General features: G+C 43.7%; 3 protein-coding genes across 5 annotated transcripts; 2 read left to right on the plus strand and 1 right to left on the minus strand.

The window, feature by feature from the left end:
• Window positions 1-49: 49 nt before the first annotated feature.
• LOC128761090 (uncharacterized) lies at window positions 50-11,107 on the plus strand. Its single transcript, XM_053868996.1, has 10 exons — window positions 50-130; window positions 231-7,272; window positions 8,394-8,443; window positions 8,925-8,995; window positions 9,061-9,189; window positions 9,253-9,334; window positions 9,694-9,808; window positions 10,414-10,512; window positions 10,589-10,665; window positions 10,729-11,107. Exons 2-10 carry the CDS (start codon window positions 322-324, stop codon window positions 10,814-10,816), a joined length of 7,662 nt encoding a protein of 2,553 aa, XP_053724971.1. The 5' UTR covers window positions 50-130; window positions 231-321; the 3' UTR covers window positions 10,817-11,107.
• Window positions 11,108-11,464: 357 nt separating this feature from the next.
• trub2 (TruB pseudouridine (psi) synthase family member 2) lies at window positions 11,465-15,299 on the minus strand. Its single transcript, XM_053868494.1, has 8 exons — window positions 15,055-15,299; window positions 14,745-14,939; window positions 14,429-14,503; window positions 14,295-14,356; window positions 14,131-14,212; window positions 13,317-13,389; window positions 12,954-13,090; window positions 11,465-12,691 (listed from the first exon to the last, which is right to left on the minus strand). The coding sequence occupies exons 1-8, from the start codon at window positions 15,170-15,172 to the stop codon at window positions 12,411-12,413; spliced, it is 1,023 nt and encodes a 340-aa protein (XP_053724469.1). The 5' UTR covers window positions 15,173-15,299; the 3' UTR covers window positions 11,465-12,410.
• A 1,570-nt stretch (window positions 15,300-16,869) lies between these two features.
• Window positions 16,870-26,892, plus strand: LOC128760811 (inter-alpha-trypsin inhibitor heavy chain H3-like). 3 transcript variants are annotated; one of them, XM_053868491.1, is made up of 22 exons: window positions 16,870-16,987; window positions 17,709-17,869; window positions 17,945-18,049; window positions 18,284-18,446; window positions 18,518-18,628; window positions 18,698-18,826; window positions 18,892-19,008; window positions 19,241-19,409; window positions 20,345-20,455; window positions 20,520-20,701; window positions 20,773-20,946; window positions 21,008-21,129; window positions 22,181-22,383; window positions 22,673-22,711; window positions 22,965-22,997; window positions 23,946-23,987; window positions 24,113-24,223; window positions 24,495-24,602; window positions 24,799-24,964; window positions 26,359-26,507; window positions 26,566-26,641; window positions 26,743-26,892. In XM_053868491.1, the coding sequence occupies exons 1-22, from the start codon at window positions 16,916-16,918 to the stop codon at window positions 26,846-26,848; spliced, it is 2,649 nt and encodes an 882-aa protein (XP_053724466.1). In that variant the 5' UTR covers window positions 16,870-16,915; the 3' UTR covers window positions 26,849-26,892. The 3 variants fall into 3 exon arrangements, with proteins under 3 accessions (XP_053724466.1, XP_053724467.1, XP_053724468.1); XM_053868492.1 differs by having other exon boundaries at window positions 24,116-24,223; XM_053868493.1 differs by having other exon boundaries at window positions 20,345-20,431; window positions 20,523-20,701.
• Window positions 26,893-27,140: the final 248 nt, after the last annotated feature.

Below are 27,140 nucleotides of genomic sequence, written 5' to 3' on the forward strand. Positions count from 1 at the left end.
AGAAGAGCTGCAAGAGCCACCGGAGCTTCCTGTTTCTCTGAAAGGAACACCCACATGGGTGAAACCTTTATTCACACATACTTTACAGCAGCGTGTTGGCAAGGTGCAGCTGACTTGTCGGAGCAGACCCGTAAGTAAATCTTCCGTTTTCCGGTGGCTGTGCATTATTTTTAGATTAAAAGCTTTGCGGTCTATTTAATGTGAACATTGTTTTGCTTGTGCTGTTTTAGGTAATGAGCACATCAGAACAGATGAATTGCTAGGAATTTAAAAACACATTACAAGTCTCAGGACTGTTACGCTGGTGCCAAAAACGAAGTCATGTCTGCAAGGAAAAAGAGATTTGGGTCGCGACGCACATTAGCAAACCGTAACAATCCATCTGAACCAGGCCAGGCGCCTCCGGCACCACAGATTTTGGAGGATGCTGGGTCGTCGCAGCCCTCGCCTGTTGGTCCAACAGAAAATCCGGGAAAAGAAGCAGAACCAGGCATCAGCTCAGGAGTTAATGTTCGTGATTCTGTGGCTGACTTTCGTCAACACCCTGCAGAGGAAGGCGTGCAGAACATGACTCATGAAATGACACTGTCAGCGGTGGCTCAACCTGAAAGATGTGTCGAGTTGCTTCAGGCAAGTGAACACAAGATTGCTTTCTCACATGATGGTGAAAGGGAAAGGACGATTGACTCCCAAGATCTCAGCCATTTGCTAAAGGAGTCAGGCGAAGGACAGGATCGTTCCCCTCGTGCTGCTGACCAATTGACCAAAGCACTTTCATGGCAAGATGAATTGTTGAACAGTAGTTTGCATGTTGTCGAGGAACAGTTGCCTGCAGTGCCAGAGATGTCGAGTGAAACAAGTGCCGGAAACTACGATCGAACAGCCAAGCAAAGAGATGAAGTAAGCGTGACACACAAAGTCCCGGTCATCTCTGTGAATCAGGTGCTGAGTGAGCAGGAGCCATTGGACACAAATGAGTCAAACAGTGAGGAAACTGATGACAAGCCAGCTACCAGTGAGTCTTCTCTGTCACCTCTGACGTCCTCTGTGCTTGACCCTCAATGTAAAGATCCTGTAGAGTATGATAGTGAAGAGGAGGCTGCAGTGTCTCAAATCCCTCCAACAGTTGACTCCTGTCAGCTGCAGGAGAGCACTCCATCAGAGCACGATGTCACCGTTTCAAATGCTCCGGCGACTGGTCACGACTCAGTTAAGATGGGAGGTGAGGTCAATGACCATGGAGAGGAAGTCATTCCTGAGAGTTCAGTTGGCAGCGCTCAAGTTGATGAAGAGCACATCAAGTCTCTTAACTCTGATGATCAGCCAAGGCCCTCTGTCAGTCATGATCTTTCTGAGCATCTGACACCCACAGCAGTTTCACGTGAAGAGCCTACAAATATTGAGACCAAATATAAAGACTTAGAGGCGTATGACACCTTACATTTTGTGAGTGAGGACCTTTTGCAGCTGCATGACAGAAACAGCCAAGATGAGAACCACAGTGACGGTGTGAATGCTTTATCTGAAAATGAGGAACAGCGTGAGCAGTTCACATACTCAGAAGACAAGGTCGGTCACTTAGTGGATGAGCTACACGCCCTCAGAGAAAATCGAGATCCAGTTGAGGGTATTTCCTCAGGGAAACCAGAGGACCTTACCCTGGAAGGAGCATCAAATGTGGAGGACACAGCAGACAATAAAGCGATGAACATCATTCAGGAAGCTCAGAATACCAGCCTGGATGATTTGGCTATTGGAAATCTTGTCCAGGAAAGACTTGAAATTTCAGAGATAATATCTGTAGATGTACAGTCAAATGTCGAGTCCAGCATGGATTCTCCTTACAGAACAGGAGAAACCAAGAACGAGATCCCAAACCTGGAGTTGTCGCAGACATTTGAGCGTGTGGCTGAGTCATATGGAGCATTGGAGCACAATCCCGAGGCGGAAAAAGACGACGCAACATTATTAGCGGAGAATGAGGAAGACTTGACGTCTGTGCTCAGCGCTGAAGACACGATCGTGGAACAGTGTGGAGACGAGGTGAAATCGAACACGTGTCTTGACGGGCCGCCACATGAAAGTGTGTCGAGCGCTGACGTCCAGACTGACACCGGGGACACTGAGCCTGAAACTATTGAGGCCATGGCAGACAAAGAAGTATTTCCAAGAAGAGTTGAAAATGACTCTTCGTCACCAACAATGGAATCTCAAAATGATGGAGAGAAAGCTGGAGTTGCAGCGGATGACTCGTCCACCGAGGCAGACAATCCAACAGTAAATCTTGATGATGGAAGCCATGAGGCTGCCAGTCTCCTGGAGGACACGAGTGAAACGGAAGCAAACTCAAAAACCGCTGATGGTAAATGGGAACATGTGATCGAGGGCCAGATTGGGCCAAGTGCCATTTCTGAAAGCGGCGTTAACATCCCAGATCCAGACGTTTCACCGTTGCCAGTTCACTTTGAAATGGTGCAGGACATCAGCTTGAGCGACACATTTGAAATTGTGGACTTCACCGAAGGCCACGACTTTGCCACCAAGATTGTTCTCCGTGGAGACGAGAAGGACAGCGTGACGGTGTCAACGCCGAGCAAGGATGAGCGAACTGCCCAGCAACACCTGGAGAGCTTCCCCATGCTGGACACCACTCTCAACCCTGAGGTCGTCTTCAGTGAAGTACCTGAAGATGGAGCTCAGTTATCTGAAACGCAGCGTGTCGACAATCGACCTGAACGTGAGATCATTGATTTGAGTGAAGATATTGACACTTTGGCTGGGACCCTCCAGACTGACCGTGAGAACATCCACAACTCAGACCAGAGTGAAAATATAATGGAAAATCAACCAACTATTACACATGAGGAGAACAGAGAAGAACCTAATGTGGAGGCTACAGAGTCCAACAGCGAAGTAAATGTTTCGGATGCAAGCAACACGAGCTGGGACCTCAGTAGGAACCGAAGAAAATTGGGATCAAGTCGACGAAATAAAGGCAGACAACCCATCAAAAGCGACGATATCCCTGCGGAGTCGGTGAGTGCCAAAGATCTGAGTCATGTTAGTGACATTGTTGACGTCGTGGGACAATCCCCAAGCCTCACAGAAAGTTCTCCACGTTCAGTTCAACCTGAAAGTGATTTGAGAGAAGCTTTAGATACTGAATCACATATGACAGAAACTCTACCTGAACCCAGTATTTTCGGTCATGATGGTAATGTTTTGGGCAGCGAGGAGCCAAGCAACACCTTCTCCAACCGGACGGGGAGTCGAAGAAAACTGGGATCCAGTCGGCGAAATAAAGGCAGACAGCCCGGCAAAAGTGCCGTTGCAGGTCCAGAAAGTCATGATCATGCTCCACAGTCACTGAGTTACTGTGATCTGAGTGATGTTAGCGGCATCGCTAACATCGAAGAACAGTCCACCAGCTTCACAGAAGGTTCTCCACAGCTGGGGGAGTCCGACAGTGATGTAAAAGTCATGGACATGCGTTCTGAAGAGGTGGCAAGTGAGTCTTCTTTCCTGACTTTGCAATCAGACAACACATCTCTACTAGAGGCTCAAGATGATGCAAACATAGCTGAAGGCTACAGTGCGAAGGACATGAAACAGATGGGTCATCAAGAGGAGACTGTAGTGGCTGGTGAAATCCCACCGACCACCGACTCCAGTGAGATGCAGGAGACGACCCCACCAGAGCATAGTGTTATTACTTCTACCATCATAGATGCCCAGGAGGCCCATGACAAAAAGGAGAGTGACCTAAACAAAGGTGAAGCATTAACTCCTGAGGAAGACGTTTTATATCTTGTTCCTGACAGTTCAACTAAAAGCCAAGTTGTAGATGAACACCAGGTCAAGGTTTCCAACTCGAGTGACCAGTCAGGCTTCCTCGCTCGTGATCTGTCTGAGCAGTTGACTCCCACAACAGGCCCAAGTCAAGAACTTTCACATGTAACAGAGATCAAGGCAAGTGAAATTTTGCATGGTGTGAGTGATGACTTTTCACCGCCGCAAAACCAGCCCAACAAAAACAGCAGCGGAGATTACAATGACCAGGCTGACAGTGCAAATGTTTTATTTAGTAATGAGGAACATAGACTTGCGATGCCCTCAGAGGAGAAGGTCAGTCAGGCCAGTGAAGTGCAGACTGAGGCCTCAGACAACCAACATACGGACCAATCTCCTGTCTGCGTTTCGATTGACACTCTGGAAGTTTCTGGAACTGACACTATGGACACCAACAAGTTCACTGATGCTCATGCCGAGAAGCTCCCTGCAAGCCAAGCAGATGTTTTGGATCAAAGTGAAAAGGAGGATGAACAAACCGCTGGCAACACAGAAACACAAAATTCAGAAGAAACTCTGTTTAGAGATGTTGAGAGTTGCTCTTCTGTACAGATGCTCCAGTCTGAGCTAAACTCTCCTCTGGACGTCCAAAGTGATGGCAGCCTTTTGATGGAGGTGGATGAGACAACCAAAGATGGAAGTCATGATACGCTGGATTTGGCTGATCAAACTACTAAATCAGGTAACCTGGGAGACCCATTTAAAATTGTAGACTTGACAGAAAGCACTGACTTTGCAACTAAGATGGTTCTATCAGAGGAAAAGGCTCAAGCCGAAAACAAGAGTGACAATGCGACTGTGTCAACACCAAAGGAGACCGATCGAACTGCGGAGCAACTGGAAAGGTTCCTCACACTGGACGTTAGTCTCAACCCTGAGGACGTCATGTCTGAAGATGGAGCTCAGTCACCTGAAACACGCCGTGCTCAAGACCAACCTGAACGTGAGGTCACTGATGCGAGAGGAAATTTTGACAGCTTGGTTTGGAACCAGATTGAACCTCAGAACACTCACAAATCAGACCAGGGTGAAGATATAATGGAACCAGCCGTTACAAATGACAAGAACTTAGAGGAACCTTCAAGTGGTGAAGGAAATGTTTTGGGCGAAGAGGAGCCAAGCAACACAAGCTTGGACCTCCGTAGGAACCGAAGAAAACTGGGATCAAGTCGACGAAATAAAGGTAGACAACCCATCAAAAGCGACGATATCCCTGCGGAGTCGGTGAGTGTCAAAGACCTGAGTCATGTTAGTGACATTGTTGACGTCGTGGGACAATCCCCAAGCCTCACAGACAGTTCTCCACAGCTTGGAGAGTCTGAAAGTGACAAAAACATCATGGTATCACTCTCTAAAGAAGCGACAAGTGAATCCACTTTCCCGACTTTGCAGTCAGACAACACATCTCCAGCTGACCCGAGAACAGTTCAACCTGACAGTGATTTGAGAGAAGCTTTAGACACTTCAGGCGGAAATCTGCTGGAAACCCATGACTCACATATGACAGAAAGTCAACCTGAACCCAGTATTTTCGGTCATGATGTTTTGGGCAGCAAGGAGCCAAGCGACGCCAGCTCCAACCGGACGGGGAGTCGAAGAAAACTGGGATCCAGTCGGCGAAATAAAGGCAGACAGCCTGGTGAAAGAAACTCTGCAGGTGGTAATGATGCAGAGGCAGTGAGTCACAAAAAGCAAAGTAGCGATCACGATGGAGCTGCTGCTGAAACATACATTCCTGAGTTGCAGCAAGATGATCAAATACATGGCAGTGCCGCTGCAGATGGACAGCATGGATCAGGTGTTGATCAACACATGAAAGAAGAGGCTGCGCTTGTTGGAGAATCTCAGCATCTGGATTTGACCCAAGAGCAGGAGGCTTTCTCTCAGGACTCAAGTGAATCTCAAAGAAAATCGCCGGACAAAAAAAAGGGCAGCGACGAAAAACCTCTCATGGTTTCAGAGCTTTTCACAGCGCGGCAAAGTGGTTTAAACACCTCCGGGGGTGAAGGAAAGCCATTCTCTGAGAGTCAACTTGTTGACAACTCTGCAGATCTTTCCCAGAGTGGCACCACCCTCACAGGACATGTTGAAAGACTAGACCTCAAACTTGCTGAGGAAGTCAGCACAAATTGCCCAAGCATTCATGTGACAGAAAACCAACAACCTCCGGTGGAGGAGGAGAACGTTTTGGATCGTAACATGAGAGGCATGGTTTCAGGATTAGACCACTCAGACAGTGCAAGCCAAGGCGGTGAGACATCTGACGGCATGAGTCCAGTAAATTGGGATGCGCCTGTTTTGGGAGACTTGAAAGACTCGAGCGCAGCTTCCTCTCAATCGCACAAGCACACACTGATGTCCGACACTGGTCATTTGGAAACAACAGAGGCGGGGTCACTTGGCACACCAGAAAAAAACAGTGAAAAGTCTGACCAGAAGAAAAGAAAGTTGGGCTCCACACGCAGGTCCCAACTGAACAGGAAGCACAGAGGCTTAAACACTGAGCCTGATAACACACAACTTATCAATGTCACACGGGAGGATGAAGCACGTGAGACTGCGTCCACAGACTTGTCAAAGTACCAAAAAGCAGAACTATTACTCAGTGATGTGGGCGAAGAGAAACAGGAAACAACTGATCAACTCATTATTCAAGACCCACAACCTACAATGCAAGACTCTTTGACACGTGATGAGGCTTTCCTTCCTGACCAGGTCACCGCGCCAAGTCAGTCCGTTCATGCCGGTGAAGACCGGACCACTGAAGTGGGCGTTTCCCAGCCTGACCACTGGACACAGAATCTGGAGAGCAGCCTTGTCTCATTTAAACCTGATGAAGATCTGAAATTGTTCCAGGAAAACAGGCAGACCCTCCCAGTTGTTGAGGAACGGATCCTTAAGTTGGATGTTCAAGAACAGGAAACCTGGAGGCAGACAGGATCTGATGCTGCAGATGTGACAGACACAGCAGACACTGAGAGTGAAGATGCTCCAAACAGGAGAAGAAAGTTGGGGTCTTCACGCAAGACATTGAGAGGTCCATCAAATCAGGATGAGCTGAGCCAAACACAGCAAGTAGAGAGTGAGGAGACTGAAGCTGCAACTCATCCAGAGAATGTGCTTGACAAGGAATTCACTGCTTCTGAACCAAACGAAGAAAACGCTGCTGTTGGCTTCAGCTTGACTGCAGACCGAGAGGCAACAACTCTTCTGACCGGTGAAGAGAGTGAAGCGGCAGTGTCACGGTTTGCTCCACATGACTTGGCCACTCATTCACCTGGAGGAAGGAGAAGAAAAATGGGGTCCCATCGCAAGTCACACGGAGGACTGAGTCACCAGAGGCAGACGAGGGAAACTTCCACTGGAGGCGAAATTGAGACCATTGAGGAAGATGTTGAGCAGGACCCGAGGAGCAAAACTCAGGTAAAACACGTCGACGTCTTATCTCATTTACAGGCGCCCGATTGAGTCATTTCCTCTGACTCACCTGTAAACATTTTAATGTTTGAATTACCGAGTTATATTTAGCTTAAAACAGGTAGAGTTATAAAGACTACAAAAATGTCTGACACATCTTCCCTTTCATCCTCACAAGCCTTTGCAAATGTTCAAGTAATCCAAATATATTGATATATATTGATAACCAAAGTATGATGAGCGTCTTACATGGACTGGCTTCTGATTTACCTTCTTTTGCATGGTTTTATTCTAGTTTGGGGACATTCTTTGCCTCATATGCTTCATAACAACAATGACAAACTTTAAACAACAAAGCAAATGTTGGCGATCGACAAGTTTCAATAACGTTTTGAAGGGAGGCGTCACGTTATCCGTTAGCTCTGCGTGGTTCTTTGGCGTCGCAGGTCCGACGAGGATCACTCCATCGTTCTGTCGTGAAGGTGTGTGGTCAAGTTAAATTTCCTAAAAGGCCACATTGTAAGCTGTGACTGTTGGGAGGCCCCATCATGGCAAAAGAAAGGCGGCGATGACTGCGAAATGTGTTGGAAAAAAAAGTTACAAAATGAACCATAAAAGGTTCAGTGGAAGCAACGATATTACGAAGTGTAAATATGGCATGAACCTTGTAAAAATATTCGACATGCATTTTATTTGAATAGAAATCAGAATAAAACTATGAACGTCGAAGATGAAAAGGGAATTTATTTCAAAATACATTTTTAATTTTCTTTCAACAAATTTTGAAATACTAAAATGACAAAGGAAAAACAGAAGCAAGAATGCAGTCATGAATGTGTTGTATTTGCTGTTTAACTAGTACTGACTAAAGCTGGAACAGGATTAAAAAATGAAAGAAAATGACAGCTTATCAGTTGTATAGTTTTAGTCTGACCTCATGAGGACTGCAAAAACACAGCCAAAGGGCCACGTATGGCCCCCGGCCCAGGTCTGTTCTTACTGAAGGTGACACAAAATTCCTTATAAACGTGTGAACATAGGTTTCATCATGCTGACGCTGTAGATAACACTTAAACTCTGGATGTCTCATCTAAGTAACAGAATTTGTCACACATTCTTGTTCGCAGGTGAAAGAAATTCACGAGTCCACCATCGAAGAGCTGGATGGGGCCAACAGGTGTGTGAAGAATCTAAATATCCAAAATACTTTGATAATTAAAATACGTTTCTACCTCAACAGCTGATGACTGGCTGTTGAAGTAGTAGAATACTATTCTTCATGGGTACGTCAAACACAAGTTAGAAAAGTGTGTCAAAAGGGCGTTTTACTCTCAACCCACAAGCATTCTGTATCAAAAATTTAGTTTTATGACCTTAATTTGTGTTTGAGGAAACATGCTTGTGAAGAGCAAATGAGGAACTTAGTGGCCAGAAGTTTCAGGACACTGAAACTTTTGTAGAAAACAAACTACGCAAGAGAAGGAAGGTTCACCTTCTCACTTCTCCTGTTTTCCTGGTATCACCTGCCAGAGTTTTAGCTCGCCTTCTGTGTATGTTACAATAGGGATGACCGCAGTATCTTTAGAAAGAGACATGTCAGAGGTGCGTTTCTAAAGTTGATCCAGCTGCTTCAACTCTCTTATTGTGACCGACTCCAGAGACGGGACGTCTCAACAAGAGAGGAATCGCCAACGCTCTCCCCGTGAAGATCAAAGAAACAGTTCTCTAGGTAAACTCCAGATTCTCTGCTGAGTCTTCATGCTATTCCTTCAAACTGCGATTTGATTTCACCAGGTAGTTCTGTGGGCTTCATTGGAGACTGTTACAATGTCGTCATGGTGGGAGACAGCAGCGTGGGCAAGACCTCCTTCATCAGAAGAGCTCAAAGTGGGAAGTTTTCTCTGGAAATACCTCCATCTATCGGTAAGATCCCTGCTGCGGGTTTGTGGAAAAGCAAGAGTTTGCAGTGCTTAAACCTTCATCTAGGTTTGGACACCTGTTTCTGGACTGTGATTGTGGACGGGACGCCAGTGGTGCTGCAGTTGTGGGATACAGCGGGTCAAGAGAGGTACAACACAGGCTTCAACACAGCAGCCCAACACATACCGTAAATCTGACCGGGTTTCTAAGTGAGGGGTTTCTGACCAACTCAGACTGACGTAGATCACTTTGAACACTAGTTCTCATCAGATTCAGTTTCGCAGTAGCATTTCATAACTCAAGATTCCAATACAAACTGTAGCTTAAGTCATAAACAATGGGAAGTTCTTGAAATCACTTGAGAATCTGGCCACTTGAGAAGCCACTGTTGACACCAGATCTGCAAGTTAGACGACGGGACTACACCTCTTGGCCTCTCTGCTTCTGTCACACATGCAACGTGTCATCTCCATCACCGTAACAAAGAACCGCTGTTTTCCGTTTTAGGTTTCACAGCATCACCAGGAATGTGTTTTATAAAGCTCAAGCATTTCTCCTGATGTATGACGTCACTTCCTCAAAGAGCTTTTCTAATGTTCGATACTGGGCCAGTTGCATTCAGGTACATTTTGCTGTTGTTATTGTCTCACTGTGTTTTCTTTCAGAAATAAGATATATATGAACATCACTGCAGAGAAAGTGTGAAAATTTGAATGTTATTGAGGACAAAAAAATAATAAATAAATCAACAAATCCATTTTAATTTGTAATATGATTGACTTAAGATGGATAATTCTATTTGGAAATAATAAAAATGTTTAGTGTACAGTTTCTTAAATTTAATGCTGCATATTTATTTTTGATTAAATACACATGAAAGTAAACTTGCATTAAGAAAATGTTTTTTCAAAAATTATTTTTAAAAAACGATCATAAAAAAATAGAACTAATAGAAAGTAAATATTTCCAACTTTATTTGTATTAATATTTCCTTATTTATCTTCTCATTTGTTGATTCATCAAATATTCCTCAAGTCTATGCAAATAAACTAAACCACTAAACCTTATACATTAGTTTCAAAGTCACAATTGCTTTGTCATCTTTACAGTGGAAATGGAATTTTTAAACAGCAGAACATTAAAGGGAACATTTTGCATAAACTACATCCCAACCGCTATCATCATTTCATAACACAGCCATTGAAAAGCCTAATCCATGTGTTGCAGGAAGGTGCAGTGGGCGATGTGAGCACATTACTCCTTGGGAATAAGTGTGACGAAGCAGTGCGACAAGTGACAACTGAAGAGGGGGAAACTGTGGCCACGGTATGGGATATTTTCAAAGTAAAAAAAAAAATACTAACACACAAAGAAAGGATAAGACTGGCTGTTTTGATGACAGGGGTACAACATGACTTTCATGGAGTGCAGTGCCGCGACGGGTCATAATGTCATCGAGTCTTTGGAGGCCATCGCCAGGTAGATGATTTCTCATTGTGCAACGTGTTGTGCAAACCTTTCATCACTGGATTTCATTCCCAGGCTGGTGAGTCAAAAAGCCAACAGAAGAGAAGGAAATGTGGTGTTGAACGATGACACCAAACGGAAGAAGAGATCTGGATGTTGTTGAAATCCTCTGAGGCGATGGAGCTTCTTTCAGCATTTTCAGTTTGTCTGCTGCATTTGTTTGCAGTGAATTATTGGCGGTTTATGGGCGCAATTTATGACATCATTAGACTTGAGGCTGCGATAATGTTCAATGGGATTGTAGTGAAAGTCTTTTATATTACATTATTAATCAATTTGCACAACTTTTTTTTCAAGTTTTTAGAGTTTGGGAGTTTTGATTAGAAATGAACAAGTCGCTGCATCTCTCTCACGGTTCTTGATGCTATTTTATAATGATCAATAAACATCTTATTTATAAACAGACAGAGCTGTGATTCAGTGACTCAGAATGGCAAGTTATAAACACTGATCCTCCACAGGTCCTGCAACGCGCTTTAAGACAGTCACGCCGAACTGTGTTTATAAGGAGACGCATCTGTCAACAGGATGCAAATCTAATTTGTGAATATAAGAGGCAGCTCCAGGGAAACCATTTTGATCTCCTGTCGGAGAATAATGTATATCTTTACCAAGTTTGTCCCAGATTTTCGACTTCTCTTGTTCCATTATAATTCAAATTAATTTAAAGGTATAATTTAATTTAGAAAATTTAAAAACATTGGAAAACTATTTTATTTTAAATTAAAATTTGTAAAAACAAAACGTCCACAAGCATAGACTTCATTCACATTATGATACACGTTGACATTATTTAAAGATATGGAATATTACAATATGAATGCAAAGACTTAAATGATATTATTGTATACAGTAGGTCATCAAATCAGTATCAATTCAGTCTGTCAAGTCGGTTGCCTGCAGGGATTTTTAATGTCCAGTAGGTGTCAGTATTCAGTGGCACAGTATCAACACAGTATCAGCAGTGAGTCGTTGAGTCGAAACACTTTATGATGCCTCTTTCACCCATCACTATCCATAGCTTTCTGAGATCAAATCAATTTGAGACACACGGAGAGCAGATAGAGGGGACATGATGGACCAACAGGAGAAGGCAAGGAGGAGGCGCCTCATGGGAAATGTGGCAAGAAGATCACGCTCAGTCATGTCCTTGTACATCTGTCGCAACAGCTTTAACAGGCTTGTGGGGCTTCCACCTTTTTTTCTGATTCAAGCTGTTTTCAATTTCCATTGCTAATGCAGACCAGAGGACACGTGACTGAAACCCTCGGAGTCTTCCCTCCCAACAACTGAAACTAGTGCTCCTCATGTCTCATCTCATCTGCATGCTCAGGAGGTTCATTTTTATCTCTAGTGGAAGTTTCGTCCTCCAGACTGACAGAGATGATGGCGTCACCATGGGGACCAGTCAAGCCACACGGATGAGGGTCGAAGTGTCTATGAACGAACGTCATGACTTGGTAGAAAAGTTTGCATTGTCGTCACTGTCCTCAGAGAAGCTTTGTTTGGCAGACAAAAAAAATACACTAAGTGTAGTGAGTCATGAATGAATATAAATGTTATGATGGGACATAACAGTTGTAGTATCCAGGAGTATATTTTAATTCCTTTCAACTGGTACTGTAAATATATTTTATTGCCAGTTCTGACGAACGCATTGTGTCTTATTAAATCAGTCCTTCAAACCCTGGTTCAGCCTACAGAGCCGAACGCTCCTCTCCAGTTTGTGAGGCAGATGTTGCCGTCAATTTATCCGTTGTCATTTTTCTCTTGCTCTTCTTAGTGGCATGATAGTGTCGGACAGCCTTGATGATGTCATCACTTGTCCATTGGTGGTGCGTCAGCGCGTCCTCCACCGTAAAAGGTCCGTCTCTGGTCCTTCGCACCCCTTTGCACACGGCGGTGCTGCGCAGCTCAAGTCCTATCTCGTGCACGATTTTCCTCAAGTATTTCTGAGTTTCGTTCAGGCACCGCACCTCTGCAAAAAAAAAAAAAAATTAAGAAAACTATGAAAGTGAGCAGTCCATGAAGAATATTAACTAGCTAAACCGGTTATTTCTGTGGTTGACATAATCAAATTCAGTCCGGCAGAATAAAAAACTGGCCATGTGAGCAACATACTTTCTCATGAATAAAATATATTTTCATTTCCATTGGTTTTTTTTTTTCATCATTTATATGCTATTAACAGCCATTGCAAGTTCTAAAAAATATATATATATATATAAATAATTATTTACCCAGAGTGAAGTTGGGAGGCTGGAAGTGAGTGCAACGTAATCCTGTTAATATTGGGTGCGATTTTCCCTCGGGGCCCAACAAACCGTGCGCGGCCAACTCATACGCCTCCTGCGACTTCATGTCCACGTTGGAATACCTGAAAAGCGAGAAACCTCGTGAGAGAAACATATAAACCTGAGGATGAGGATCCTTGATTTAAATGGTTTAAAGCTCTTCCACAAGGGGTCGCAGTCCTGACTCTATGTATTAGAGAGAGCAACGATGACACTACATAAACATTGTATCACAAAATGAATACAAATGACAGTATTTAAACTCTAAAACTTAGATGGTAATAAAGGGATATATAATGAATAACTTACATCAGTAAAGCCTTCTGATTGGCTCCCTGCAGCATCGCCAAGACTCGGTCCATTTTTTCCAGAGTAATGTGACCTGACAGACAGAGACAAAGAAAACATGTAAAACTCTTTCAAAAGGTTTCTTTCCATTATTGATGAACCTTATCTGGTTCAGATGTTTGAGTGGTGCAGCTGTGAATGAGAGGTCGTCGGTTCAATCCTAGCTTCTGATGGCTTATAGTGTTAGAACATTCCGCTGTGGTCATTCTTAAATGTACGCAGCACAACACCAACATCGAACAACAGCAGCTCTGTCCATCGTATATTTGAAGCGAAAAGCGTATCATTTCTTGAATATGAATCACCGTAATTTCCGGACTACAAGTTGCTATTTTTGTCTCGTGGTCTGAACCCTGCAGCATGTACAACGACGCGGCTAAAATGCATTTTTACAGGCTAAAGTGCATCATGCTGCCAAAATATTGAGCCTCATCACATCAAACGGATGAAATCACAGGCGTTGTATTGACCGTAAAGCACTAAAATGTGCTGTTTGTTGCCCGTGTGTCCGCAGCTCCGCTCACAGAACCAATCTCCTGGAGGACCAGAGACGAGAAGAAGCAGCCGAGACTGGCTGTGGTGTCGGAACGTCGGACCCGCGGGTGAATACAGCGCATTTTGAGCGCTTTAATATTAATAACAGATATGAGGAGTTCATGATTCATGTTCAGAACATTGTCCAGTTTGTTTCATGAGTCATTCTCCATGCTGGAGCCCGTTTTCCAAACTACTTTAGAAGCCCCGTCATGCACTTTTTATTTTATCTTACTCATACCAAAGGTGGCTCTTTCCAGGACTCTGCCCTGATGAGAGAAGTCATCCGTAGCTGTGCCGAACTCCCCCTCCAATGTGTAATCCTGTTGGATCAAACATTCATCATTGAGTTACAGCAATGACTTGTCATGCATCAACAAAAAAAATCTAAAAACTGAAACTCACCCTTGTGACTGCAGAGGTGTGGGCTTCATTCAGCACCTTAGTTCCATTTCCAACTGCAAGAACTGAAGTCAAATGCAATGGAGGCCTCTTTAGTTACACAACACACATTTTTCCCAACAAAATATTATTGCCACCTAAAACACCAGATGAAAAGGCATCCAGGCGATGACCTACTGCCACACGAACACGTCGGTACTCAGGTCCTGTGACTGTAGGGTGGAAAAAAGAGGGCGTTTTAATCAGCTTTACACATTAAAGCACTCAACACAATTTGATATTGAACGTATTTTTTTGGCTGATGGAGCTTGAAAATGTAGCTGTTTCATTACACACAGGAGTAATAACCATTCATATTCAACCATAACACCATAATAACCATTCAACATTTTTAAGTCAGTTTTTCCTTTGTTTACCACCTTGTGTTGTATGTCAGCACATGAGCGGACATACCAAGAGGGTGCTTTGATAAGACGGGCACCCAGGTTGGAGTCCGTCTTGCGACTACGTTGGTCTCTGTCCGCGTCACTGCGGTGGTCTCCGGTCCACTTGGAGACGGAGCGGCCCGCTCAGCTGCCGCTACGGCGGAAGACGGTGGCAAGAAGCGGACTTCTTTGGGAAGCGACGGAGCCGGTAACGCGTTTATCCCTGGAGGAAAAATACGTCAAGATAAGAGACTCCTCTATCCGTCCTTCAATGGTGAGATGTGGCTACTGAATAACAGAGGAAAACCAGATCGTAAGACAAAGGGATGTTGACTTGCCTTTAAGTATAGTTGTCTCGATAGTGTCTCGCACTAACTTCCAGTGGACGCCAGCGGGTTTGTAAACGCAGAACAAACCATCAAGCTTCCGGTACAAACGGACAGCACTGGTTGTCATCTTGTTAAGTGAAGTTCATCCTGGTCCATACATTCACGAAAGGCGCACCACTGAAACCAACGTGTTCTATCACATATACTGTCCTCCAGAACTACGGATGGCATGTGGCACATGCGCAGAAGCGCTATAGTTGCTCATTTCCTTGTCGATAGCGCTACCTGTCGTGTAGGAGGCCATATTGCAGTTCAAATAAATACCTTGGCATGTTTCTTACGTGCCGCGAACACCCAACTACGCTCCTCAATTGACGACGTATTGTGCGAAGATGATGTGTTTTCCAAAAGGATCTAGCTCTCTAGATAGTAGAATGTCAATTAAGTGCTGGAAGTGGTTGAAAAGCAAGACAACAAAATGTTTGCATTCACCAAATGACATGTAGTCAAAGTTTGCAAATGGCGGCCCTGGCTCAAGATGCTTTACACTGACAGAACGACAAGGACTACATAAATGTTTTGGTTTACGAATGACAAACATCATTTTCCAAAGTATTTAGAGCGTCTCCAACAAACTTGTCTGTGTATGAAAATGTTGCATGCTGTGTAAAAAACAAACTTAATTCACCGAAACATTGTGCCGGGATATTTAGAGGAAGCAAATACAGTGGTGCCTCGGTTCTCGACCACAGTCCGTTCCAGACGGCCGTTCGAGAAGCGAATTGTTCGAAATCTGAATCAATTTTCCCATTACAATGAATGGAAAAAGAAATGATGCGTTCCAAGCCTTAAAATAGGCTTTTGTAGGAGTGAATGTAGAGTGTCTGCTGCAGGTGCGCTGTTCCTCTATGTGTGTGGCCGCTGCATGTGGGAGGGGTTGCCGAGTGAGTGACGTCTCTCCAGAAGTGAAGAGGTGCCCGGTGCGTGTCCAGCTCTGAATGTGCGCTTCTGTGCAGTTTGGCTGTGACAAAGTCATAAACCAAGTCACGCTCTGTCCCAGACTCGCCTCATCCCTGTCCCAGCTCCAGCCCACAACAGGACATCAAACCCTGGAGTGAGCGTTCCAGCCTCGGAGGTGTTGAGGAGCACCTCCCCTGTGACACTCTACCACAGTCCAGTGCGGAGACAGGAAAGGTTTTATACCTCAATTTGAAGAAAAAACAGTCAGTAAATGTAGCTAACGGGACACGTCTGCATACAGAGGCTGCGTTATACACAATAACAAAGCGCGTCGTGGGTCAGCTGAGTGGTCCGCGCGCGTTATGTTTTTTCCGGCATTTTTCGGGGGCGTTCCAGTTCTGGATTTTCGTTCGAAATCCGAAGCAAAAAAATCTCGAAATTTTTGTTCGAACTCCGATTTGTTCGAATTCCAGGACGTTCGAAAACCGAGGTGCCACTGTATATGTCCCTGTCTCTCACTGTCAAAAAAAACCTTTCCCCTTCTCTCAGGAAAATACACAGCCTCTGTAACAAAGGTGCTCAAATCAGACACAATGTAGCTAAATTTGCTAGTAGCGGATACACACGGTCCTATCTCACTTCAGTATAATATGGTATTGTTTCGCCTTGCTTCAACTTCAGATATTTGCTGTGGATAAGCAAAAAAGGGCCCCTACTTTTAATATAACCTGCGAAATATATTTCTCAGTAATGTGTTTCGTCAGCATGATTCCCGGCAGCCTGTGTTGGTGTGTAGGAGTTTGTCCAATATTTGTTCAAATCACATGATAGTTTGTAAAATAAGGATAGTGGCCTCTTGTTCAGAAATAAAGGTCAGCAGTCACCGGCCAACAGTCTGACTTGGGAAACCATGGAGAGGACTGTGGTGCTGAAGCTCCTGTGTGGCCTGCTGTTGGCCTTCACAACTGCTCTTCCCAACTCGGTAAGAACAAAGGACGTGAGACTTCAATTGTGTTTCTTTCATTTATATTCAGTGATATTTCAATGTTTACAACATAAACATGGATCATTTTTACCCGCCGGTCGTTTCTGCCACTCGTGGTTGCATCACTGTGAACTCTGCCTTTCAGGTAAACAAATAGTGACAAATAAGACTTCCACAGTCTTATTGAGCGATATTGTTAAACTCTAACATAGTTGTTTCCAACTGATATACTGGTCTTCAATAGTATTGTTTGTGCATGTTAAATAAAAACTGAAACACTGAATTGACTACTATTTCATGATGAAATTTGTTCGAAACTCTAATTTTAATATTCAGTTATCATGGGGGGCAGGGTTGAACTTGCATGAAATGAAACTAAAATAACGACATGGAATTGATAGGTTGATGAAAGAAGGGCAAAGAATGTCGATAGTCTTGCATCGCAGCCACTTCTTAGTTGCCGTCATAGTCAAGAAAGATAAACATGTGGAGAGAAACTGACATGAAGAGACATGAGTTTCAAGATTATTCATGCTATTTTCATCTGTTCCCCCCCAATTATTACATCACTTTAAACTTGACTTAGTGGTTAATGAGTATGGAGGAGTACTCTATGGTCTAAAACATACAGTCTACGTCAATATAATCTTTGGTCTGCTGGTTGTCAGCCAACACAGACAGCACAGGGCACATTTTCAGATTCTTGCTGTTCTACAAGGATGACTGGGACATCTACAGTTTCCACATCAACTCCACCGTCACCAGCCGATATGCCACCACCACCATCACCAGTCGAGTGGTCAACCGCATGGATGAGGCGAAGGAAATAGAATTCCACGTCCAGATTCCCAAGAACGCCTTCATCAGTAGATTCAGGATGTGAGTGAGGGATGGCCTACAAAAAAAAAAAACGTCATGAGGTTGTGATGTTTGACTGCGATTGGCCTTGTTCAGGTTCGTCGACGGTCAAGCGTATGATGGCGAAGTGAAAGCTAAAGAGGTTGCTCAACGGCAGTACGCAGATGCCGTGTCCAGAGGTCAAAGTGCTGTGATTGTCAGGTACATTTCTTTAGTTTTTTCATGCTCAAAGCTCATTGCTATGAGGCGTTTTGACAGTACGGAATTCAGGCATGATCTGATATGATGGAATTCTATGAACAGAGTTTCAACTCCTGCACTCTCTCAAGCACAAAGTCACAGAAAATGTGTAGCTTTCAAATCAAAACATCAGCCTATTTCATCCGCATATCTTTGAAACTCTTCATTCACTCATTCTGTTGTTCCGTCCTGCAGTTCTGTGGGTAGAACCATGGAGGAGTTCAAGACCTCTGTGACCATAGCTGCCTTGAAAAAAGTGACATTTGAACTGACATACGAGGAGCTGCTAATGCGTCAACTCGGCAAGTACAATCTCCAAATCCATGCTCAGCCCCTGCAGCCTGTAAAGGACTTCAAGGTGGGTCTTGCTCTTAAAATTTCAGGCCAGTTAGACAAAGTCCTGTACAGCCATTTTCTTACTCCTCACAGGTGGATGTCTACATTCATGAGCAAGCTGGCATCAATTTTGTTGAGATCAAAGGAGGCCTGACCAAAGATGTGCTGGCCGACGCCATCACCATGACGCACTCTGGCCACGAGGCATGACATCCATCATGGCGGTAACGTCTCTGATGTATACACACTTGAATAGGCTTGTTGTTTTCGCAGGCTTGGGTTCATTTCTACCCAACAGTGGACCAACAGAAGACATGCAGCGGTTGTGGCGATAAGGGCCTGAATGGTGACCTGGTCATTGTGTACGATGTCGACCGAGAAAACTCACTGGGTGATATCGAGGTGAAGAAAGAGAAAGAACATTGTTGATGTCTTGTAAGTAACCGAACGTTTGTCATCACCTCCAGACGTCGCCGGGTTACTTTGTTCATCACTTTGCTCCGGTTGGTCTGCCCCGCATCTCAAAGAACGTCGTCTTTGTCATTGACCGAAGTGGCTCCATGCACGGCCGCAAAATGGAACAGGTATATGTTGCTTGAATGCACTCACATGTGGCACATTTATTGACTTGACTTTAACAACACAACTCGTGATGTAAATTGAATCCACTTGGGCATTTCTGTCAAGCGGCTGCACTATTGTCCAGACATGGAATCATTTTTCACAATATTACAACGTGAGGCGGGATTTTTTTTTCTACACCTTTGTGAATAAACACAGGACTCCAGCTGATAAGAATCACCACCTCTCTTTCAGACTCGAACAGCTCTAATCCACATCCTGGGTGATCTAGCCGAGGACGACTTCTTTGGTTTGATCACCTTCGACGGGGAGATTTCTCACTGGAAGAGAGAATTGCTCCAGGCAACAAGTACCAATGTAGAAAGTGCCAAGAGTTTTGCTTCCAACATTGATGATGGAGGAGGTGAGAGCTTTCGGTTGATGATATAGTGAGGCACCACGGCCACATCAAAGGCGTTTTATTGCTTAGATTGTATGCTGTGTCATGTTTTATCTGAGCCGAATGTTATTAACATTAGTTACACTTCAGACAAGACCGGCTTTAACTAAGGGAAGTCTGGGCAGCAACCCATTTATTATTATTATTATTATTATTATTATTATTATTATTATTATTTATGTGAAGGCGGACAATTAAAAAAAAGTTTTCTCTACTTGCTCAGTGCAGGGTATTTGTAAAGAATCGTGTTGCTCAGCTTATATGAGAGACGCTATGCCTTCAGAAAAACTCTTCTCATAAAAAAACTCTCTCTCATATTAATATGAAGTGAAAACATCAAAACATGTGGAAGACAACACATCATGGAGGTGGATATAATCAAGTTTTTTTTTTTTCAACTGAGGTGGTGCCGCGTGTTATACAGGTAGCATGTGACTGAAGAGGGGAGGGAGCAGGGAATGCCTTCTTTTCTGTCATATATAGATACCGTATTTTATTAATTGATGTTGTTTTCTTTGTTCTCGCTGTTTTTAAGATTTACTTATTTATATTATTTAATATAATTTCATATCGCCAGGACCGCCTTTGACTGTGACAGATGTATTACCTTAAATAAACTACTTGTTCATGTGTGTAGAACCAGCTTGCTAGTTTGTAAGTCATTGATATAAAGTTCTGATAGACAATACTCACCCTGGAACGCTGTTCGCGGCCGGCCATATCACCAATGGCTCCATTCAGAAAATGTCCACTGGGTTGTGCTACTGGGTATTGTCAGTCAGGGTTATCCATTTTCAGTAGAGATCTTAGCTTCATGACCAGTGTGTTACAGCGTCAAACAGCAGGTAATGGATGAAACAGCATGCTTGACCAGACGTAAAACATTTCGATCTTTGCAGCTACAAATATCAACGACGCCTTGCTGGCAGGGGCTCGGTTACTCAATAACCACCCGAGAGAAGGTTCAGCATCCATCCTCATTCTTCTCACCGATGGAGACCCCACCGCAGGTTTTTATCGAAGGCAGTTTCATCTATGAATCAGAACAGAGCACCTAGCCTCACGTTGTCACAGGGGTCACCATTCCTGAGGCCATCCAGTCAAACGTGAGGAGAGCGATATCTGGAAAGTTCCCTCTTTACTGCCTCGGTTTTGGATCTGATGTGAACTTCGACTTCCTGGAGAAGATGTCGCTGCAGAATAACGGTGCGGCTCGGCGAATTTATGAACATTCAGACGCCGACTCGCAGTTGAAGGTCCTGCTCTTCAATATCGTTGGCCATATTCAAACAGGTTTCGGAGATGACTTTCTCACGTGTGTCAACAGGGTTTCTATGAAGAGGTGGCCACTCCTCTGCTCACGGACGTGACCATGGTCTACGTCGGGGGCACCAATGTGACCCAAACTAAGTTCAGCCAATACTACAATGGCTCCGAGATTGTGGTGGCCGGTCAAATCACAGACAATGAAAGTTTCACACCTTATGTGGAGGCCATTTCGGTAATAGATTTGTGGGATTGACAACATAACAAAATCATACGTAACCATTTACCTTTTACAGGTGAAGGTGCCGATCAAATTTGGTGAGATGAGTAAGACCATGAACACCAGCGATGCTGCCTTTGACAGCAGAATTGAGAGGGTTTGGGCCTATATCACTGTCAAGCAGATGCTGGAGAATGAGTGAGTAGAAATCTCACTTCTTTTCCTCCATCTCCTGGATAGGGATTAATTCTCCTCACATGTAAGAAGTGGCGAAGGATGTTGTCCTGCTCTGTTTCAATGGTGTGGAGTGAACATGTAACTCAGGGGTTGAGGACCAAAGGCTCTTGGAACAGCTCTCCGACATCAAGATCAGCGAGCGGAATTCCGTTGCAACTAGTTTCTTCAACAACATTCTAATCTAGCCATTCTGTTCGGCCACTTTAGTAAATGGCTAGCATGTGAGGTGCCACCACCCTCAACAGCAAATTCAGTCACGGTGACTTCCCATGATGCTCTGCGGTGAACTTTCAAGCGCGCACTGTTTTCATCCACATGTATTCCAACCCCTTCTTCTTCCCGCTTCTCTTCTCTTCCTGGAGCGCCGTGCTGCTCAGCTGACTGGCTGTGGTGGCGGAGCCATGTTGTGGCTATCAACCACTGTGAATTGGTGGACTTGACTTCAAAGCATCATAGGCACTGTTTAGGTCACTGCTTGGTATCACCATTTCACTGAACCAATCATTACCGCAAGATACCAGTAGACATCAACTTGTGTGATCTACCTGATGCAGGGGGAATATAACTTTATCCTGGGAAAAAAATATAAAAAACTCAACTCACCTTAAAAATTATTTAGTTTTTGGAGCGTATAGAACAACAACAAGCAAATAAAGCTCACTTCATAAGTTGAATATTTTAATTACAAAATAGACAAATACTTATGAGATATTGCGGGGAAGAAAGTCTAAAAGTATTTAAAGGTTCACACAAAATTAAAGACAGAATGTTGACAGCTTTTTATCAAATGGTGAGAGTCAAAGTTAAAATGACTCAGAATAATGAACTGCATGCATGCTTCATATGAAGATAGAAAATGAAAAACAGCTGTTCGCTTTGATTGTAGTTTTGAATTTTCGGCGCCCTACCTGGGAAAACATTCATGATTAGGTTAGTTCAGAAGGATTCAGTTGAATCACAGACAACACGTCTGTATAAGAGAGGAGAGACCTGACTAACACTCTTTGTACAGACTGCTGTTATCTGGCGCAGCGAAGGACCAATTAAAAGAGCAAATCTTGGAACTCTCCCTGAAGTACAAGTTCGTGACCCCGCTCACATCCATGGTGGTCACCAAGCCACCGGGGGAGAACGCAGATGTGCTCCACAAGGGGAAGGAGACATCCAGTCAACAGAGAGCAGGTCTACCACTAAGTGGAGGAAGTTCACCCCAAGGTCTATATTTAATTTCTCAAGCTTTTACCTTTTCCTTCCCTAAGTTTTATGTAACTGCTGACATGTTTTTGTACTTTAATTCCTGCCAAACGTTTCTCCTCTCTATTCATATATGACAGTGTTCTTTTGGGAAGTGTGGCGTGGCGTTAAGTTTTTTAAAAGCTTGCGACCAAAGTCCAACTGAAATGCCCACTACACATGTAGCTGGCACAGACCACAGTTTGCCCAACTTACCCAAGTCATTATTCATGAATGTTTCTAACTCTGATCTTTTTTCTTTGTGTGACAGTTCTTCCACCACTGGGTGTTCCTGGGATCAGTCGGCACCGTAAGACGTCACGTCACTAAAATGCACTTAACCCCCAAAATGTCTGTTGCTTCACTGCTGTCATCATAACTAGCTATGGTCTTTACACTTGTTTGCGATCCAAACTGATATACTGTATCCATAGCCCCCTTTTTAGTTTGGGCAGGTATGTGTTCTCTACAAACCAGTAACTGATGATAGATTTGGAAATAAGCAAAGCATGGCCAACAAAACCCACTGTTGAAACTTTTTTTTTTTTTTTTTTTTTTTTCAGATTCTGGTTATCCGTTCCATAGATTATTTGCAGGTATGGGAAAGTTTTACGTTCTACACTCACACACACACACGACAAATATATATATATAATGTTTTTTTGTTCGATGAATGTGCATGCTCAGAGTTTTTTGTTTTGCGAACTGTGTTTAACAATCAGTTTACTCAACCTAAAGTCAAAGTTCTTCTCAACAGTCCATCAATGTAATATGGAATGCAGATTGCATGCGTTCACCATGGCTATATAAAGTATACATATACGTGCTTTGGGTCTTTTAGAATTGTCATGAAAGCATGGCGGAACGTGGCTGTCCAGTGCGCGCATGCGTGCTAATCCTAGGTAGGTTTTTTCTGTCCGGTACCAACAGTAACACAATGTTTTTACGCTGGCAAACCTATTTGTGTGTGGCAACAGGAGTTTCTTTCTAAAAGAATAAAATTCTAAAAACAACATCAGAGTTTATTTGCACAGGACAGTCTGCAGTTAGACAAAGAAACATGACGACAGATGGACTCAAATTGAAATGTTTAAATCACAATGTTTCTGTCCTTAATTTCTAGCTCCAGTCTCGCTCACAGAAACAAGCTCTGAGAATCATAGACCAAGTCAATGACAGAGTACACACAAGTGAGCGACGTCTCATGTGAAGCTTTCACACCTGATCGTTGGACCGGCACTCTTAGATGGTATTCACTGTCAGGCGAGACTGCAGACCAGATCTGTTTGGCTTCAGAGCACGGAGCACACCTTCGTGCTCACCAGGTTTCTAACAATGCAGCATGGGATTAACGACAGGAAGCTAAACCTTAGAAAAACATCTGTTGAGGACCTAAAAGCCAAGATGGGCTCTCCTCGCTGCACGGCGGTGGAGCAGTAACACAGGGTCACGGCCCAGACAGCAGGGTCATGGTGAAAGTCTGTGACAGCGATGAGAACATGACAAACAAAACGGTCAATATATTCTTCTGCTTATATTCTCAGTTCCATCTCGACCAATATGGGATTCAGTCTTGTCTGCTCGAGGTAACAACCCAAGTATACAAATCATCTTGTGTGCAGAACAGTGAAAATCGTTTTGGCACAATGGGTACTTTTGCAAGAGTCTGAATATTTGTCAAATTTGTACGTTTATTTTTTTGCATTTGAAGCAGATGACGAAGATATGGAAACAAGAGACATGTTGGAAATGGATTATGGTCCCACCTACAGCAACCCACCCACACAGGCCCCCCACATGGCCCCAACCACCACCACCCCAGGTAGCATCCGGCATCCTGACAGATCTCAGGTTCTATTTGCAATTTGGGTTCAATTCGATGTGCTTCTAACGCAACTCCACCAAACCATTGTAGATGTAGATGACTATTTTCATTAAAACGTTGACTTTTTTCCCCCATTTTTTAATACACTGGCAAAAAATGACCATCTCTGAGCCCGACCAATGGAACAAGCTCCTTTCCAAATCAGCTTTAAAAACACCACACTGGATCTGGATTCAACTGCGACTTCCTTGTCTGTGTTCCCCTTCAGCTCCATTCACTCACAGGTTTTTGCTGAAAGCTGAGAATCAGTCTCTCCCACTTTGTTTTGATGCCAGTGGGTCCGTCCACCTCAAGCTGTTTCACCACCTCAGCGCTGGTGAGTCTTTCTCTTCTGCTGCGCAACAGCTCTGTCATCTTTATGAGGAGATGATGTGAGCAGGGCCACATGATTCTGAATCTTTTACCTCTCAGCCTGACCACATGAGAAGTAGTGAGAGGCCAGATGTAACCCACTGGCCGCCAGGTCTCACTTTTCTTGATGTGCTTACTTCAGTTGTTGCTCCTCTGTTCAGATCTCTTTGTGGATGGGCAACTTGACTCACTGAAATTGGGGGGGTTTACAAGGATCGTGGTGCACCTCAGAACGGACCACTACATTGACATTGATGTCTCCGGCATCTCGGTGAACGAGGACCACACAGTGACATTGAAACCTGAACCCCTCTTCACAGCTGGAAGGTAAGCCAACCTGGCTAACTCTACTGACCTCTCCGTCCCTACTATCGTGGTGAAAAATGGCTTCATAAGATCATGAAAACTTGTGGATGCATTGTACAAACACAAACAAAAAAAACCCCAACAGATCTTAAGCATTTCAGTATGTCACATTGTCCGTAGTGATGGTGTGATGAGGCGTGATGAAACAGCGCCCTTACTTTCACAGCCCACCAGATGGCGAACTTGGTTTAAAGGTGATGTGAGGAGTCAGCGAGACGGTTGTTCGAATCCCAAGATTTTGGCGCAGACAGTGCCATCTAGTGAGTTCTGAAAATAAGGACACTGTTTCAGGAAGCCCATCAATGTCAAAGTCAACAAATAATGTATTCAGAACTGAACATGAAATCAATAAATAAACCATCACATCATCAGTATAATATTGAGTGGTGCTGCCATTAGAACGCAGTAGAATGCACATAGTGATGTACAGTATATGGGACGTTCCACAAGATAGAATCCTGTTTGCTAATGTCCAGTTTTCATTTAATATCCTGGTTTGTCGTTCCATTCCTCTCCCACATTTTTAGTACATATGATACATGAATTAAAAACACTGCACTTCAGTAAAAGTACTGCTATTTTAAGTACAAATAAGCAGAAGTCATTTTTTTACCTCAACAAGTGAGTGAAAGGTCCTCTCAAGTACTGATATACTTTTTTATTCTGTCAATTAATCAAAAAATAATATAAGAAAGATGTAATGGTTCAGCTGTATTGCTGCAGATGTGGGCAAGTGTGGCCCCCATGTGGTCAGAGCAAAATAATCTCTAGTCCTGTTGAGGGTTGCAGGGAGGGCTGGAGCCTATCCCAGCAGTCATTGGGTGAGAGGCGGGAATACACCCTGGACAGGTCGCCAGTCCATCGCAGGACACACACACACACACATACACACACCTAGAGTGTCATAATTAACCTAGTGAGCATGTCTTTGGGCTATGGGAGGAAACCGGAGTACCCGGAGAAAACACACACAGGCACACAGGGAGAACATGTCGCCTAATAACAATGTAATTCCTAACTATGTGTATTCTTATGTGTGGGTTTCCTCCCCCCATGGTGAGTAACACTTGGAGTACCACATTTTCACTCAGTATTTCTTGTCCCTCAAACATTTAGTAAAATATAATGGGAAAAATGCTTTGCAATGAAGTATTATGTTTTACCCTTCATATCTGTTATCAAGATATTCGCGACTTCAAAAGATGACTGGATATTTCTGATGATGTTGAGAATTCTTGTATAAAATAATTGACATTTTTCCTATTAGGCCTGTGTCTTTTTTATCGCTTTCAAATGAGACGTCTCATGTGGAACTCTAAGGAAAAGGGGGGCTGTAACATGGTGTGAATTTCCAGGGCCACGGTGACCACTAGAGACAAGGAGATTGACATCGCAGTGGGTGACAGTCGCCTGGTCATTCTTCGTCATGAGAGAGATGGGAAGAGGTTCCTCTGGCCAGTTCTAAAAGTGATGCCATCTGGGGATGACATCCATGGAATTTTAGGTGGGTAGGTGTGGTCGTCTGGGCACGTCAGTGTGGTGACACAAGTGTGCTCTTGCAGTTCATAAAGCTCCAGAGTATGAAGAAATCAGTGCCTTAAGACTCAAGATCGGCCAACAAGAAGTGAACGTCTCCAGGTCGGTTTCTACAGCTCCGATGAAAATGGAACGCAGCACTGCTGCGTCTGTTTCACGCAGTTAAAAATCGTTTCTTTTTCACTTGTTTCTCCCTGTTGCAGAGCTAGTGCTTTGGACTACAGCGTGGCGTCGTCTCCAAATGTGGACTGTCTGCTCACTTCAGCTGATTCTGCCCTGCAGAAATCCCTGGGAGATTTCATCATCTAAATGTGGCTGAATCACTTCAAATAAAATGATCTGGACACATGAAATTGTGAGCATTTTTTAGACATTATATATATATATATATAAAAACCTCTGAATGTTTTATTTACATTTTGCGTACGTATTTTATCCCAGACACTTGCTTTTCCTCAACTATATATGTATTACTATATTCAAGTTTTTATATCACCTTATTTAAACTAAAGCTCTTTTAATGTCTTGAAAATATTTGTATAAGAATTTCAATTTCATAATAATTTCAAATACATTCAGAGTAGTGGAAACCCTGGCCATT

The sequence above is a fragment of the Synchiropus splendidus genome, chromosome 6 (genome assembly GCF_027744825.2).
Source record: "Synchiropus splendidus isolate RoL2022-P1 chromosome 6, RoL_Sspl_1.0, whole genome shotgun sequence".
NCBI lineage: Eukaryota > Metazoa > Chordata > Actinopteri > Syngnathiformes > Callionymidae > Synchiropus > Synchiropus splendidus.

Bases quoted from the DNA above. Each gene is read 5' to 3' on its own strand.
- LOC128761090 (XM_053868996.1), top strand. From the start codon at position 322: ATGTCTGCAAGGAAAAAGAGATTTGGGTCGCGACGCACATTAGCAAAC. The intron at 10,513-10,588 runs GTATGGGATATT...TTTTGATGACAG, and splicing joins AGGGGGAAACTGTGGCCACG to GGGTACAACATGACTTTCAT. The intron at 10,666-10,728 runs GTAGATGATTTC...TTTCATTCCCAG, and splicing joins TCTTTGGAGGCCATCGCCAG to GCTGGTGAGTCAAAAAGCCA.
- trub2 (XM_053868494.1), bottom strand. From the start codon at position 15,172: ATGACAACCAGTGCTGTCCGTTTGTACCGGAAGCTTGATGGTTTGTTC. The intron at 13,390-14,130 runs GTATGAGTAAGA...TCTGTCTGTCAG, and splicing joins CCTGGAAAGAGCCACCTTTG to GTCACATTACTCTGGAAAAA. The intron at 13,091-13,316 runs GTAAGTTATTCA...CTCGCTTTTCAG, and splicing joins AATCAGAAGGCTTTACTGAT to GTATTCCAACGTGGACATGA.
- LOC128760811 (XM_053868491.1), top strand. From the start codon at position 16,916: ATGGAGAGGACTGTGGTGCTGAAGCTCCTGTGTGGCCTGCTGTTGGCC. The intron at 18,827-18,891 runs GTGAAGAAAGAG...CATCACCTCCAG, and splicing joins ACTCACTGGGTGATATCGAG to ACGTCGCCGGGTTACTTTGT. The intron at 22,384-22,672 runs GTCTATATTTAA...TTTGTGTGACAG, and splicing joins TGGAGGAAGTTCACCCCAAG to TTCTTCCACCACTGGGTGTT.